At 53.4% G+C, this 17606-nt stretch overlaps 1 protein-coding gene across 3 annotated transcripts in view; it reads right to left on the bottom strand.

Moving 5' to 3' along the window:
- Nucleotides 1-16409, bottom strand: part of ADCY1 (adenylate cyclase 1) — a 165566-nt gene extending 149157 nt beyond the window's left edge. For all 3 annotated transcript variants that reach the window (XM_037493224.2, XM_054695670.1, XM_054695677.1), the window contains exons 1-2: nt 15755-16409; nt 2849-2998 (exon numbers count right to left, since the gene is read on the bottom strand). In XM_037493224.2, coding sequence (XP_037349121.1) covers nt 2849-2998; nt 15755-16393 — 789 coding nt within the window. In that variant the 5' untranslated portion in view covers nt 16394-16409. The remainder of the gene's footprint in view (nt 1-2848; nt 2999-15754) is intronic.
- Between the last annotated feature and the right edge of the window lie 1197 nt (nt 16410-17606).

Raw genomic sequence — 17606 nt, 5'->3', positions numbered from 1 at the left:
GGGAAAGAGTTTTTAAGGGGTCCATTCAGCCAGGGCAGGGTGTAGATCAGCTTTATAATATGTTTTGGAGGGGGCTAAACTGGGGCATGCGCAGAAAGAGTTGTATGGTTTTTTTTTATACTTTACATTTATTCACATTTTAGATGTCTACCTTTGTCAAGCTAATGAGTCTCTGGAAAGGCTTTTGCTAACTTAGCATGCAGGCCCTTGGCTACCCTCCCCTCTTTTAAAATGACAACATTTGCTATGATGCATGGTCCCTTCAGTCTAGATAAGGTGCTGGGATGGCCCCATTTTGCAAATTTCCTATTCAAGAATCTGGAAACAGGCCTCTCTGGTGGCACAGGCAGTTGAGCACAGCGCCGTGAAGCGGTCTGCAGCCTTTGCAGTGCCAGTTCGATCCCCACTGGCCTCGGAGCAACCCACATGGCATGGCAGACCTCTCCTGTCTCGCCCACTGCTCCCCTCAGCAGTGTATTTTGTCAGTCTGCCTGTTCTGTTCCCCGCTCTATCTCTGGTGAATCCTCTCACCCTCCCGTGCATCTGGGCTGTACCCTGGTTCTTGTATAAATAAAATAAATCTTTAAAAAAAAAGACAAGAGAGGTTGGAGGCACAAGAGGAAATTCAGTTAGGGAATTAAAAAAACAAAAAGAATCTGAGAATCACTGTCAGAACCCAGGCATGCGCCTGAGCCCCCCTGGTCAGAGCTTCCACTCTGAGGAACTGAGGAAATACACCCTTTCTCATGGAGCTGCTCGAAAATGCACAGGGCAACAAATGCTGCATCAAAGTTGCTCCATGTGTGGCCTCGCTCCCCAAGGCCAAGTGTGGGCACACACTGAGAACAGACGTTGTGGCATCCTCACATGAGCCAGCAGGGCTGGCCCACTGCCGGACTGGAAAACAGGTCTGTGAAAATACTGCAAGTATGTGAAAATACTGCAAGGCTGGATGCTGGGAGTCTACAGAAAAGGTAGCAAAAGTAAGAAAAGAATGAAAACAAACAAAAATGGAGGGGCCCTGGGAAAGGAAGACATTTGACAGCAGATAGAAAAGAGAAAACAGGAGAAAAAGAAGCGGAAGATTCAGAAAGACAAATATGAATGGCCCCCAAAATCACCATTTCCAGCACTTCAGGGGATGTATTGAAGGGGTGAGAGAAGGCTACAAAGGTTCACTCGTGGGATCTCAATGAGGTAACAGAACTGAACAAAGCACCACTCAGAGCACATGAGAGACTCCCCATCAGTATGAACAGTGACCAGTCAGCAGCCAGTCAATGCCACCTGGTCTAGGAAAAAATGCTCAGGTCATAGCCCCAGCAGACACACTATTTACACATGTCTGTGCACACACACACATTTATACATACACATACACACACATGAACAGATAGGCATGCAGCACAATGCACATGACAGCAAGCCCATACATGTGCATATAAACACTCATACATGCATTTGGACTTACACACGTGCCCCATATACCCACAGACATACATGTGTACAGAGATGTACAAATGCCTGCACTCATGCAATCATACATATGCACAGCCTTATAGTATCCACACATGCCCCATGCACAAATCCACCCATAGATCCACACTATCTAAATATACATATGCCATCTATTTCTAACCAATATCCTACTTTTACTGCCAATACTAACTTACAGTAAATTGGTATTAGGAGCATCATAATATCGATGAATGAAAATATGTGCGCATTTATTTAAATGCCTGCATTACAATAAAAGTAGGATATCATTCAGAACTGATCCCATCTGTCCAGCCCTGTGAAAACAAGCCCAATCTATTAACATTTGGTAAAGGACAGGGCCCCAGGTTACCCCAGAGAAAGGGCCACCCAGAGCGCTGAGACCATGTTTAGAGGCCCCAGAGCAACAGCAGATGAAGAAACACCACAGAGGGCTGAGTCTAAGGACATGTGACTTAGAATGGCTTAGAGCAGTGGGAACCCAATCCAGCTCCAAGTCCTTTGGACTTGGGGGGCAGGACACCCCACTGCCCCGGCAGGTCACAGCAGAGGTGTGCAGGGTGCTCTGTGGGCACGTGGCTGAGCTGCAGGTGCGGGGCTACTGTGACAGCCACCACAGGGACACCCACACAGAGCGTCCTGAGATGCTACTTTTGCCTCAAATGGGGTCAGGCGTGATGAGCCCAGGCAGGGCTGGCACCCTTTTATGGTTCCTTTAGGCCAGCAGGTTGGTCTGGGACCAACCAGGACCTGCCCTGACCCCTACCCCAAGACTTCATATAAGCCTATTCAAGCTGTATCTGGAGGCCAACTTGCCCCAAAATGTCACCAGTCACTGCTTCCTGGGAGCTCAGCCCCTTCCAGCAACTAGCTCTCTCCTGCCTCCTCTGGATTCCTCAAAGTCCCCAGCTTATATCAATGGATAAACCCAGGTTCTGGGAGGTCAAAGGGAGGCAGCTCCTCCAGCTCCACATCAAGGGCCCCCCCCACCAAAGCTGCCCCACGTCCACAACTCCCAGAGGAGGCTTACATGCAACTTGGAGAGAGGACAAGCCAACCCAGAGGGCAGAGGAAGCCAGGCACACCTGAGGCTCCTCATCACCTCCCAAGACACCCAAGAGGCCCACTCATGCTTCCCATACCCTGCAGGTAAGAAGGCCAGTTCAGACCTGCACTGTGCACCCTCCTCTATGCTCCATACCCTGCACACCCCATTCTGTGCTCCCCACTCCATCTTCCCTATTATGTGCTCCCTGCCATCCATTCTCCACTCCCTGCTCTGTGCCCTGCACTCCTGCTACATGTTCCCTACTCCCCACACCCTTGCAGACAAGAACCCCACCACACAGACCTGCTTCTCGTTCTCGTCCTCTAGCCTCAGCCGGTCCTCAATGCAGTTCCGGGCCTGCAAGAAGGCCTTCCTCTGGGAGCGCTCAGCAAGGATCCTCACAAAGACCCCATACATGTTCACGCTGACGAAGAGCAGGGCATTGGCGCCAAGCTGGAAGGGAGAGACAATGCAGAGCTCGGTGTGCAGGGGGCCTGGCACACCCACATAAAGAAGGAGGCTCCTAAATGTCCTCCACCAACCAGCCCGTGAAATAGCCGCACTGTCCTGGCCACTGTCAGCCAGACTCCTAGCACAGAGCAGCTCAACGCAGCCACAGCCAGGGCAGCAGGACAGCCCACATCATAATCTTATCACATGGTGAATTAGTGGGCAAGAATGCAAGGTGCATGCCCCAAAATTCAAGTGGAATCCTACCCCCCAAAACCTTAAAAGATGAGAGAGATGATACCTTGGAAAGAGGCAATTAAAGCAAAATGTGATCTCTAGGGAGAGCCCTAATCACTTATTACCTCCTGTGAGGGTAAGAACAGGAGACCAGGATAAAGACACATAAAAAGGAAAGGCCAATTGAGCCAAACCTTGCCCATGTAATGCTGAAATTCTCCATGTCACCTGAGCCTCCCCATATGATCTGATCATACCCATTTGATATGACTATCCCCATGTGACCTGATCATCTCCACTGATTATCTGCTCTGTGACCCTGAACATCTCCAGTACTTCTGAACCCAGATGCACTCTTTGCTGGGGCATTCCATGCTTGAGCCAGGGGCAGAGCTGAAGGCAGATGGTCTTTGGTGCCTGCACCACCAGACAGGGTAGCCAGAACCAGTTGTGCCTAGAGATCAGAACTGGGCCCTGTTGATCAGGGCCGTGTTTTCTTTCCTCTAAAGACCATCTGTTTTATCTGGGATGGGCTCATGCCAATCAGTTTATGAAGGCAGCCTGGTGGCGATGGGAAGACTGACCAGTGTATACGAAACAAGTTGCCGTTTTATAGAATCAATATTTAAATGTGTACTGAATGTGTTTAAAATGCCCACGGCACAGTAGTGGGCATATCTGTACAATTCAAACAATGATGAGTCACTGCACAAAGCAAGCTGTATAATCACTCCTTGCTTCTTAGGCCCACTCAGACCTCGACCAAACATTACGGACACGAGGAACATAGAGCACAAAGGTTATTCCCCTGGGGTGCGGCAAGACCCTCCCTGGGATGCCCCCCATGTCCACACACCCCCCCACAGCCTCTGCAGGCACTACAGTGGAATTCCCAGTTGTCACTTCCTCACGGGAGACACGGCCAGGTGAAAGATAAGGTCCCCAACTTTAACTCAGCATGGGGGACCAGGGCACCAGCAGGTCACACTCATAGGCCTGACACAGATTTTCTGGAAATCAAGGCCTAGTCTAGCTGGGGCAAGGATGGGGGAAGATAGGTGTCCCCACTGGAGACAGGGGGAGGTGGGTCATAGGTGGAAGGGCATACTGGGGAAGGGGCTGAGGGTCAGCAAAGACTGGACAGTTTAGCCAACAGTTATGTGACCCAGGAATCCCACCTTGTCACCCCCTTCATGCCCACCTTCATCACACCTACCCTCCATTTGGACCATGACAATCCCTCAGGAAAACCAAGGGACAATGGGGTACTCACTGAGTACTGGCTACCCCATTCCTACTGTATGAACTGTTTGCATGGAGAAGGAGGCCCTCGGTCCACCATATAATCAAGAGGCCATGGGCAGGCAAGGCAGAAGCGGAGAGCTGCGGGGTCAGGGAAGGGGTAGTTACTGGGGTGTGGATAGTGGTGGTGATACCTCTTCCCTGCCTGGTGCTCTGCATTCACTCACTGGGGGGCTTCCATGGGGCACACTGACCATCCTAGAGGAATTCAAAAGATGCTGCCTGCATACCTGCTTACCCCTCTTCCTTCATTCAGACACACCCTGGTACTAGAGGCCATAGTGATGGGAACACAACAGCAACAAGAGATATGGTCCCTGTTACTTGGGGTATAGAAAGTTATCATGACTAGACACCCAATCAGAGACCAGTGATGAGGTTGACAAGGCAGGGAGAACCCAGAAGCATGTCCAGAGGTCACCAGCTGGCAGATGTGGCCTGGAGGAGGTGTTGATTTATGGAAACAGCAAAAGGGGTGGCAGGAAAATAGCCTCAGAGAATCCCAAACTTGGGGCAGGGTGCATGAAAGGGTAAAAGCTAAGTGCCACACCCCAGGAGCTGTAGGAAGCTGAACAGGTGCACACCCACAGGCTGTGGAAGGGGTGGACACCTCCACTGCCTCTCCTGGCCCACCAATCTCCCCGAGTCCCTGGTCTCTGAGTTTGTGGTGTTTCCAAGAGGCCTGCGGTGGTCAGAATCCTAACAACCTATGCCAGAACCTTCCTCCTCTGCTCCTTGTTCTGAGGAACCCAGACCCCCTCATCCCCTGAAGCCAGCTGCTCTCTCAGGGTCTCAGGCCACTGAGCTGGCCTCCTCCTCCTCCTTTTTCCTATAGCCACTTTCAGGCCACAAGTCAGCAGGATGCTGTCCAAGGAGATGCCAGGACCCTTCCTCCTGCCTTGATGACTCTAGTGCTCCTCCTAGTTAGAATCTGGGAGTAGGGTTTCAGGGAGCACAGACTGATACCCTGGCTTATTCCTCTATACCCCCAGCAAACCCTTTGGAATCCACAGCATATGGCCACACAAGCTTCCTTAGAAGTGACAAGTCCTCATGGTCTCCATCAGCAGCCCTGCTCTACAGACAGGAGTTATCCAGGCTCTGAGGGATTACACAGGACCCCAGCTGCAGAAGGTAGCACAAGTCTAGTGGACCCCAATACCTGACCTCATCATACAGCCCCAGAGGGCCACCTGCCCTCAGGACAGATCACTCTGTTCCCCAACTCTCACTTCTGTATTCATATGGGCAGGTGGGGTGTAACCACAGCTTTTCTGGGATCAACAGAGGCACCTAAGAGGCAAGACATGGGTACACACTAATGTCTGCAGTAACATCACTTCTCCAGCAGCTGAGCCCATGGAGCCACAAGTGCCATGGGACTCAGCACGAATACTTGGACCATGGGGCGAGAGAGGGGTGGCACAGGGCAGGGCTGCGCCGGAGCTTCCCCACTCCCCAGTTCTCGCCCATCATTTGCTATCTATGCCCCGGCAGGCCCAGACAGAGAAACTCAGCTCCTCCTACACCACCACCCTTTCCTCTTGAGCCGCACAGCATAATCCAGAAGAACCCTGTGCCTGTGCTGACCTGAAGGGGCAGTGAGTGGGCTGAAACAGCCAGCCCCCCAAGGCCGTCCTTAGGAGAGGAACAGAGCACCAACATCTCCCTGACAGTTTCCATGACCACAGGTTCCTCAAGTCACAGGCTCTCTAGAGGACCTGAGGGCATAGCCATCCCGTGCCAGTCTCTGTGGCAATGATGTGCCAACAACCCACCAAACCCCTCCACAACTCTGCTGGGCCTCCTTTTTGGAGATGAAATTGAGACTGGAACCTGGAGTGTGAGACAGCCCTCTCAGGCTGAGGAACAAATGCAGACTCCAATCCACCTGACCAAGGCCTAGACCTCTTCATGTTCTGGCAAGGGAGTAAGTGCAGTCCCAACCAGCAATGAACTGACTGGACAACCACAGGCTCTGAAGTTAGAGGCCCGGGTTCAACCCAGCTCTGCCCATTGCCTCAGGAACATGAGTGAATAAAAAGCCTTCAACTGTGCTAGAGTAATGAGAGATAACCACTAACCACTCTCTACCACCACCATGCCTTCTTCTCTACCATTTTCTAGAAAATGAAGAAAATATATCAAAGTTTTTTACCATAATATTACCTCCTTGAATGATAAGGATTTCACAACTGGTATCAAGTGCATAGACATATCTCTTCCGATCCATATCATCCATCCGCCTATCTACCCACTTACCCATCTATACATTCATCCAGCCGCCCACACAACCAGTGATCCACTCATCATCCGTGTATCCATCCATCCATTTGTCCATCCATACACTCATATACAACTTGAGCTGGACTTTGGGCCACAGCCCACCTCAGATTGAGCTAGTAGAGTCTCCTGGCCTTAGACAGGTCAGCTGATTCCAGGAATCCCAGGGACCTCCTGGCACAGGGGGGTGACAATAAAACACTTAGGTCATAAGGATTCTAGGAGGGGCAAACGTGGCCACTTGTGCACGAGCTCCAGCTCAGAGTGGGATATGCGATTCTCCCTGCTCTGCTGGGTCAGCCAGGCACACCTGCTCAAATAAGACCATCCACAGATGGAAACTGAGGCCAGAAGGAGAGGGGGCGAATTGTCCAAGGCTCTACATGACCTTCTGGAGTGGGAGCTCTCAGTGTTCCCGGTGTGGGCACCAGACCAACACTTCTTGCAACTATCCAGGAGAAATGGAGATGGAATATGAGCCTCTGGTTAGGATTTGGCCTCATAGCTACTGACCAAGCCTCACATCAGAAGTCATCACATCAGAAGCACACCTGCTGCAGAAAAGCACCCACAACATTTCAAATAGTATTTTCAGTCTTCATCCAACCTGATTTCAAAAAACAAAAACCAAAGGACAGTTAAATATGTGGTCTCTGCTCCACATGCTGACCCAGCAGAAAGTCTTATTCCTGTTCCCATCAGCTCCGCAGGGACCTGATGCAGAGATGCAGATCTGGGACCTTCTGCGGGGCAAGCAGATATAGGGCAGTGGAGTTGGGATGCCGCCTCACCTTTGTTCACCCCCACGCTAGCTGCAAGTTTCTACGCAGAAAGTGAGAGCTCCAAGAGTTTTCTAGTACACAAAAGGCCACAAAGTGGTGAAATTTCTAAAACTCCATAAAAATCTAAATATACAAATAAATTTTCTGTTGCATTTCAAAGGCAACCCCAATGCTGCCCATGGTTATTACAATGGGCCTTGACACTTACATTTATACATAATTTAGTAGGCCACTTTCACAATTTCTGACAGCTGCCATAAAAGTGAATAGCAGTTAGTCCCCATTACAGGAAAATCTCTGTATGCCTACAACAGAAACACAGAAACATGATGGGCCTGGGGCACTGGCACAGCTCATGTCCAAAGAGCCCCTTGGGTTCGTCTCAGGTCCAGGAATGACCACCTACAAACCTCTGTGAGGCCTTTTCTACAAACTAGACATAGTAGCTTCTACACTGCACCTGCCTGACCTCCAACCTTCTGGGGCTCTGTTGGAGCCAAGGCATGGGGGTCCCACAGGGCTTCTTCTCCACTGTGTCAAATGGTCAGAACTACTGTCTCAATGACTGTGGGACATCTTAAACATAACCGTGACCTTTTGATGCCATTCTTAGTGATTTCCAATTTTTGTGACTCTAAAAGATCTTTAGAGATATATTTCTGCAGGGCATCTCTGGTCATTCCTTACCAACCCCATACCAGGCACAGCCTCAGCCCCTCCAGGAACACACTGGCTAAACTGCTCTCTCAGGAACTCGTCGTCGAGAGAAGGGGCTTAGTCAAGGTCAAGGCTACTCACACTCCTTGCTGGCAATACAGGAAAGAAACAATACAGGTCCACAAGTGGGCTCCCCAGGAAGGACAGCACCTGGGCCAGGTGAAGTAGAGCCTGATCAAGAAAGCACAGCGCATAGAGAACACTGGTAGGGAGGGCAGCACCCCTCTGCTCAGGTGAGCCTGAGGCTTCCTCGGAGGGCACACCTGGGGCCCCAACACAGACTGTAGTAAACATGCACTGAGGTCAGGCCCAGGTATCTCTAAGATCCCTGCGGGAAACCTCTGCTTGTCTGGGGCAAGAATTGCACCTCATCTCAGCACCCATGGGGAACTTCCTCTAAGTTGGGGGGATCTCTAAGCACCCCCCACTCCTGGGAAACACACAGGCAAAAGACACCGTCTTGTCCTCCAGAGTCTGAACCCCCACTTCTAGCTCCACAGCTGGGGCTGGGGCTGGCACACAGGTACCCCTAAATGCATAACAAGTGACAGGCTCAAACATCTGGGGTTGCCTTCCCTAGGGGCTGCTCCAGGAGTAGACCCAGGATCTACCCTGTGCCTCTTCCCTAAGGATCCCCCGTGCTAGCACCAATGCCATATGGTTCAGGTGAGTGAGACAATCCTGTCTGGCTCACACCCGACCCCCGTGTTCATTTCCAGGCTGCTCCCTCTCTGCCACCTCTGCCCAAATGATTTCTCCTCCTTTCACCAGGAATCCTCCTGAACCCCTGCAATGAGGTGGGAAACCCCCCAAGATAATCCCTGTTTTAGTACTTAAACCTTCTGCTGATTTATCCTAGTACCAAACTCTCAAGGCCAAGCTACCCCACCACAGGTACAGAGACTCTCCCACAGGCTGTGACAGCTCTGGGTCTGTGCCACTCACACACATGCAGGGCACTTGGCCAGAGGCTCAGGAGGAAAGTGATGCCCACATACCGCTGCTCTGCCATCATTGGGCGTGTCTGTTTTAGTCAATGACAAGCCATTCCCTTGCCCTGCCAGGTTTCTGTGTGTTTGGGGTGCGCCAGGCTCTGCTACATGTCCAGCACCTGCTCCCCAGGACACAAGAGTAGGACCACCTAAAGGTGCCTCTGAGGTTCACTGGCCCAGCGGTGTTTCCTGTAAGTCTGTAAAGTGGCTGGTTTTTCAACATTTCATAACTGTGCTTTTAAATTATCACAATTGAAACCATGGGGACTACAACGATGTAAGAAAAAAATTAATTAATAAAAAATAAGTAAATAAATCCCAAATACAAGATATTTAAAAATAAATACATAGGGGCCTCCCTGGTGGTGCAAGGGGTTAAGCACCGCACTACGAGGAGGTCCACGACCTCTGCAGCACGAGTTCTATCCCCAGCTGGCCAGGGAGCAACCCACATGGCAAAGCAGACCTCTCCTGTCTCGCCTGCTGCTCCCGTCAGCAGTGTGTTTCAGTCAGTCTGCCTGTTCTGTTCCCCACTCTGTCTCTGGTGAGTCCTCTCACCCCCCGCATCTCTGGCCTGTACCCCAGCTCTTGTATGCATAAATAAATAAATCTTTAAAAAATAAATAAATAAATAAAAACTAAATTACCATAATTGTTTGTGAGCTATTTCCAAATTAAAAAGGAGTTTTACGATTAGCATGGTTTGAAAAAAAGTACAGCAGAATGTCACTAACTGTTGGCGCTAATAGGGCTGGTACAAAAGGAATCACTGTATTTGCCTCTCCACATTGTGTGTTTGAAATTTCCATAATAAAAACAAAATAAAAACAAATGATTAAAAAAAAAGCAGATATTGATAGGTTTTTGTTAGCTCCTGCCTCGGGATTCCAGTGTCCTGTGACATTTCCCGTGTAGCCCTGGGATCTCCACCTGACCCTTCTGGCTCAGGCACAGCCCCTCCCAGCAAGCCAGCCGCCCTCCTTCAGATCAGAGAGGAAATGACAGGCGGACAGGCCAACACTAGCAGGAGAGCAGCACTGTGTCAGAAACACTGATGCGGCACCCACCCACACAGCACCCATGGGTAACTGCCCAGGCACATCTCTAAGTCCCTGCTCAGGGGTCAGTGAACAGTGTGACTGACTGCACTTCCCAGAAGGGCTACCTGGAGCTCAAAACACCTGAGCCATGCTTTCCTACCCCCACCCACGACACCTGCAACGTTTCAATACCTCTGTTCACCTTTAAACACCTGGACACTAACTCTAGCCCCAAACAGCCATGGCAGCAGGCTGGGCTCTCACACCACTGCCCACTTCTGACCCTTAAGCTCAATGGGCTCCAAAAATGAGTCCGAGGGGTTCTCCATGGGCATGGTCAGTGCCCAGGAAACATTTGTGACATCAGCAAATGAAGATTTGTTTTAAAATAAAAGATCAGAAATACTCTTCATCTAAACCAATGATTGCTAAATGTGCTCACCTAAATGTGAATAATCATTCACACAGCAGGGCACCTGGTGTTTGGGAAACAGCGGTCTAGGAAAACAAGATCAGATAGCAGGAACTTCAGATCCCCTTTTGAGGCCCTTTTTGTCAGGAAAAACATTTCCCTTGACAGAAGATTGAGTCTCTCATTTAAGAAAACAGGCAAAGAGACCCGGAAAATGCACTAACCGTTTCACATAAAGTTGCTCTAGTACATGACTCCTGTGACCCCCTCATGGTATCTGATATCCTGAACCTGGGCATGCAGTGCCTGCAGTCCTGGGAGGACAGCTGCCTGAGCAACAAGGCCCTGGCAGGCCAACCAGCAGCAGCTGCACTACCAGAAACCAGGCACCTGAGCAGATGGGCCCCACAAGCAGCATGTCATGACAGTACGTGCTGAAGCACACTACCTGGAGAAGGGCACTAGGCAGCCAGGCCTGGGGAGCCAGCCCTTTACAGGCACAGGACCACTTCAGAACTTAAGAGTCCACTTCAGCAAAGGAACACTGCACCCCAGAGAACTGCATCAGGTCAAATAAAAACCCACCTTCAGATGAGGGGTCTGGGGTAGACGGAGGAAGCACTGGACCCCACCTGGAGCTCAGGACGAAGCTGGGTGGGAAAGGTGAATGTGGTGGGATGTGAAACTGGAGGCAGTAAAAGGAAGATTTCTGAAGCTGAGCCCTGCCAGGTGACCAGAGGCCTGGGGGTACTGGGGGAGAAAGGGGGCAAGGAACAGAAGAGATTACCTGTGTAATCATTCACCACTGCTCCCGGGAAGCCCACTCCATGCCTTCACACAGCTGGGCCTGCACCAGAGGGTCCCAATCAGGTCATCACCCGGTCAGCCAAGGGAGTCAAGGGAGTAGATGCACTGCCTTGTAGGCAGAAGAGGAAAAGGGGGGGGGGGAGGACCCAGCACAGTCAGAGGAGCCCAGCTTGGGTAAGGTCCTGGGAGCAGGGAGCAGAGACCCAGAGGGTCAGGGATCTGGAGGGAAGGATGAAAAGGATGAGGTCTGGTCAGAGGAGGGGCCAGATGGGACAGGAGGGTCAGCAAAGGAGGGGCCACCCCAGCAAGGGTCCAGCAGCAGGTCAGCAGACTAGTGATTCAGTGGTGGAAGGGCTAGCTGGGGGACAGGAAGCAGGGAGGGAGTGGGGAGATTGTGGCGGGCAGGGGAGGGCAGGGTGGGTCCAACTGGGAAGGGGACTTGTAGGGGGAAGGGCAAGCCCAAAGAAGAGGCAGACTAGGAAGCAGGGCAGCAGGGGGCCAGGTTGTGGGGCGGGGGCACTGGATTTCCAGATGAAGACCTGGGATGCTTGCCTCAAAGCTGCAAGCTGGGTGTGGGTAATTAGTATTTGGTACCGCCTGGGCAAAGGTGCCTAGCGCATACCTGGGCGTGGTCTCTGCTGGGAAGCACCAGGTAGCTGGACAGCACCAAGAAATATTCTTTGAACAGTTACAGGGCTGGGCTGCCAGCACCTCCAGGTCTCTGCTACAGCTCAGAATGCAGGGTGGGGGCAAGAGGGAGGTTGTAGGGAGGGGATATTCCAGCCAGTTTCCACTTTCCTGCCAGCAGTGATTCCTCTTATCCTGTGTGTGCTGATGTCACTTACATCGATGGGCAACCAAATTGAAAAGAGACATTCTGCACACTGCCCTGAACCCTAGCTACCCACCCCCACTCAAGCAAAAACAGTAATCTTGACCCACACAGGCCAAGAAGCAGGAAAGAGACACTTGAAGCTGTGAGGAGCTGCAAAAGGAGGAAGTGGGAGGCTGCCTCGTGCACAGTAATGGCTTACGCCCCAGGCACACGAGTGGGCAGGGCTATGCAGAGTCCCCTGTGGGTGGGAATCCTGAGCCAGTGGCCAAGATGCCAGGTGGCCCTTCTCCAGAGAAACCCCTCTCCCACCATCACTCCCCTGTATGACACTGCCATCTGTGCACACCTTAACACCCTAACTAGACCTCCTCCCCTCCCGCATCCCTCTAGTGCCTGAACAGGTCACCTGCTGAGGCCAAGCTGTGCCCCTCAGGGCTTTGGACACTGGTGAATGCCATCAGACACATCACCAGGTTGCATCTCCCCCTTCTCCCATCCCACTGCTTCATGCTCCCCACATTGCTGCAAACCAACCCCCCCCAAACCCACTGACACCCCACACACACACACACACACACCCTCTTCAGCCACACCAGGCTGGGCCATCCCCCCACCACTGCAGTGTTTAGCAGGTTTTGGGTATTCCTGAACATGATGCCTCCAGTTCTGACATGTGGCTCAGTTAAATAAAAAGGAATTCCTGTCCTTAGTTTAGGGACAACCAGTGGGACTACACAAGGGGCTGGGCTAGAAGGAAACCTGCTCTGGTCAATATTTTTGTGGCTTCTCCTCTATGGCAGGCCAGTGGAATAGGCTGTATGCCCTGAACTCTTTCTGCCCTGCAGGAGAGCAGCAGTAGGCACACCTTCTCAGGGAGGGGCAGAACACTAGCCCCTCAAATCTCAACTCTGTGCCCTTCTTCCTGGGCATTTTCCTCTACCACCCAGCCTCAGAGCCAGCCTGGGTTCTACAGAGCCCCTAAGCATATTCATGGCACCCCAGATTCCTGTACACCAGGGCAGCACAAGAGTGCTGCAGGAAACTCCAGGAGCCTCCCTACAAAGGGAGAGTGGCTCTGGGAGCCCACAGCTGAGCCCTACCCCAGCCTCAGTCTCCGGAGCACACTTTCTCCAGAGGGCATATGACACACTGCATTCAAGCAATGGGGGTTGGGGGGTAAGCGTCAGCTTCTTCTGGGCATCTACCCAGTGCCCTGCATGGCTTCTGCATGTCCCAGATTCGATCCTGAGGAAGCGGCACCGCGGGCAGGTGACTACACTGCAGGATGGCTTCGCAAATCTTCACCAAGTTGCAGAGCTCATTAAGGACGGATTTCACAGACTCCCAGAATTTTCTAATTGGGAGGGAGAATCCCTCGGGCATCATTGAGTCCCTTACCATATGTTTCTCTGCACCTCCCTATATCTATTTGTCAATACCACCATCACCTGTGTGTACACATGGATTTGAATAGGAATATCCTCAAGGAGCCAAAATGATTAGAAGTGGCAGAAGATTTCAAAATGTGTGCTTTTCCAATATGAACATTTTGCCTTTACGACAGCCCTATAGGAGCATTACAAAACTGTTTTTAAAGGGGGGAATGAGGCCTAGTGAGGGAAGGCCTGCATCGCCCAGGGAGTCACAGCTCCTAGCAGGGAACCCCAGATGTCTGCTGTCAGAATATGCGTTCTGGCCACCATAACAGATTCTCCTCTCTCTTTCAATCTTTTAATTCTCTAAATCAAATGGCTATAGAAAAATTTATTTAAAAGAAGACAATGGTGCAGCCTTTCACAGAACCAGCTGAGCCCCTGGTGTACAGACCTCAGCAAGGCCCTGGGCCTCTGAGCCTGGCCAAGTGCGCTCAGCCTCCCTGGTCTCTGAGCTGATCTGGCTTCTGGGGTCCCTTCTAGTCCCAGTAAGGGGGTTGCTCCACTTGGGGTGGGTCCAGTTGTGGAGGCCAAACACACAATAGATGGGAGAGCTGTAAGGGGAGCACCCCTCAATAGGTCAAGCAAGCCCTCCTGCTGCCATAAGAAGAGAGCTGTAGACCCCACCACCCCTCCTCTCCCTGAGGCATGCAGCCCTCTGGCCCATCTCCCTTCTTCTCAGTCTTTATTTCTGGCACCTCTCTGTCTCTGGCCTTCACTCTATACTTTTCTCTCTTCCCTTGACGTCCTGGCCCGCTCCCTGCCAGGTATTCCCCTCCAAGTATTTCCTCCTCTTGTCTTCCCAGTCCCAGCACATGCTGATTGTGCATGTGTGTCTCTCTCTCCCTCTCTACCCTAAAATGCAGGTTGAGTCATGGGCCTTTCTGTGTGTCCCATAGCCCTGTGACCATGTGCTGTCCTGGGCATCACCACCTAAGGACACACCCCTTGGTCCATGAGTAGTGACTCCTTGGTCCCCATAGACCCCGGCTATGTGACCACACACACACACACACACACACACACACACACACCCCAGTTGTTCTTACCAAAGCTCACATTACACCTCCTTTCCTCCATGTGCCCCTAGATGGACTCCCCCACCCCATGTGATTCCCACCACCCTCAGGAAGGAACAAAACCTTCATGGGCCTTTCATGCTAGGGTGGGATGAAATGCACAGTCACAAATTTCAAAAAGCCCCACTTAGCAAAGACATCTGCCTGCAGCCTCCGGGGTCTTGGGACTGGGAGGAGCCGAGCCACCCTCTGTCCTGCCCAGGGGAGACAGTGACAAAGTTCAGGCACTGCAAGTCACCAGGGGCCACAGTCACACAGGAGTGGGGTAGCAGGGTCCAGACCCTGTGTGACCTTGGCAAACCCTGTTCTTCTTGACCACAGATGGTCCACAATGGGGCGCCAAAGTGACCAAAGAAGGCAAATTCCTTTCCCTCTCCCTACATCTCCCTCATCTATAGGGTTGGGAGGGTGACTTTGCAAGCCCCTCAGTGCACTGGGCACATTGAAAAGAAGCAGCAGGAACCCTCAACCAGCCCACTTTCTGTCTGTCCTGCAGATGGGTACAGCCAAAGAACAGTGGGCCAGGGCTCCAGCCCCGCTGGACTAGCCACCAGCTACCTGACCTTGGGTCAGTCCTGGCCCTCTCTAGGGCCAGACTTCCGTCTTCATGCTCCACGCCCAGAGGTGCTGCTGTGGACTGTAACTCACAGGCGATCCCATCCCATGCCCGCCCCCACTGCCTCCCCAGGTCTCTGAGTGACCTTGAAGACAAAACCCCCCATTCAGAACCTCAGTTTTCCCCGCTGCCCAATAGGTAGATGCACCTCCAGTTCCCAATCGTGCCACTGCTTCCGGAGCAGGTTGCTTCCAGACCAGATCGGGGGTCGAGGCAGCACTTACCGTACTCCAGTGACGTGAACGCTTGGTGGGCACCAGGGTGGCCGTGACCAGCAAGTGTGAGGCAGCCACCACGAGACCGAAGCCGATGGCCAGCACGCTGCGCACGGGCAGCAGAGCATAGGACACGAAGGTGACTAAAAGGAGCTGCCAAACGCCTTGCTCCGCGGCCACGGGCACCGCAGCAGCCCCAGCCTGAGTCCCGGCGGGACCACCGAGCGCGAAGGGGCAGCAGAGCAGTGCGAAGGTGAGGCTGAAAAGCAGGGCGAGCCGGCCGACCTGCTGCAGCTGGGGCACCTGCAAGGAGCGGACATTGGTGACCACGAGGAGCGCCAGGAAAAGGATGCAGTGCACGGGGTGCGAGCCTTTGGCCAGGCCAGGCGCGGGCCCGGGCGCGCCCAGGAGCTCGGCGAGCGCCAGCGTGCCCGCCAGGAGACTGAGCACGACCAGCGCCTTCAGCGTGGCCGCCTGCTCCAGCCGCAGCGTGTAGCCGCGGAACAGCGCCTCCAGCTCCGGGCACGCGAACTCCTCGCCGCACGCTCGGAGCCCCTGCCGGCCGCCCGACCCTGCCGCCCGCTCAGCGCCCCCGGGCTCGCCCGCGCCGCGTCCGCCGCCGCCTCGGCCGCGCGGCGCCCCCGCCATCTCAGCGCCATGCAGCGACCGCGGACGCGGACGCGCCCCTCGCCGTCCCGGGGCGCCGGGGCGCGGGCGGCGGCGCCGGGGCGGGCCGGCGCGGGCGGCTAGGCGCCCGGCTCGGCGGACGAAGTTGAGGTGCCGCTTGCCCCGCGCGCGTACCCCGAGCGCGGCGCCTCCCGCCCCGCGCCTGCGCACTGGCGCCGCTCGCGCCCCGGCTGCGGTCCTCCCGGGCGTCCTCCCGCGCTGCGACAGCGGAGCCCGAGCCGCGGGCCGGGGCGCGCAGAGCCCAAGCGCGCGCACTGCCCCACGCCCCCTCTCCGCAGCCCACGCCTCCGGCTGCCCGAGCGGACGAGCAACCTTGGGCGCCGGCTTTGCCCACCGAGTCGCAGTTTCCCCATCTGTGCATGGTGCAGCGCGCTGTGCAATCTCTTGGGGCATTAAAAAAGGTGAAATTCTGCACGATTCCGAGGGTAGGAGAAGGAAAGGGGACATATGTGCCCTCCACAATAAACCGGGTCACTCAATTCGGGGTGGGGGCGGGGTAGGGTGGCACTCCATTCCATTGTGGAGCTAGGGCCGAGGTCCTGCTCAGCGAGACGGAGATGAATGAAGATCCCCCTGGAGGATGGAAGGTGGGGTGGCTGCCGGCAGCATCAGTTCCCCTGCCTGCCCTGCCCCTGCCCCTGCCCCTGCCCCAGCCCCTCAAAACATTGCTCCAGGAGGCAGCCTGGGGGCAAGCCCTGCTCTGGGCTCATCCAAATCCTGTGAGCAAGCAGGGTTGGGGAAACTATGTGGAGGTAGTGGGTCCTGACAAATAGCCCCCAAAAAGTATGGATCTGAGAGGCATGTGCACCCAACAGGACCATGTCTCTTAGGTGCAGAAGGAGCCAGTTTAAGACAAAGCATCTAGGGAAGGAAGAGGCTTTGATGCAGGGATGGGATGGGAAAGGAAGGGGAAAGGAACTCTGATTTGCCCCAGGGAGAAGCAGAAAGCAGCAGCAAAATGTTTTCTTCCGATGGGTTGTGGCAAGTGTGTGTCCCAGTGCTTACAGGCATTCACTACAAGACAAAGGCTTTGTGCTGCTGCTTCATACACATTATCTCATTTGGTACTCAAAATGGCCCCTGGTGTGGGTACCTCTGTTCCCCTTCATACTGGAGTCCCAGGTAAGCACCTGGCTCCAGGGACCATAGAGGGCTTAGGACTTCTGGCAGAACT

Source organism: Talpa occidentalis, unplaced genomic scaffold (assembly GCF_014898055.3).
Source record: "Talpa occidentalis isolate TD23 unplaced genomic scaffold, MPIMG_talOcc4v2.1 talOcc4.10, whole genome shotgun sequence".
NCBI lineage: Eukaryota > Metazoa > Chordata > Mammalia > Eulipotyphla > Talpidae > Talpa > Talpa occidentalis.
This window is presented reverse-complemented; position numbering and strand designations above follow the sequence as displayed.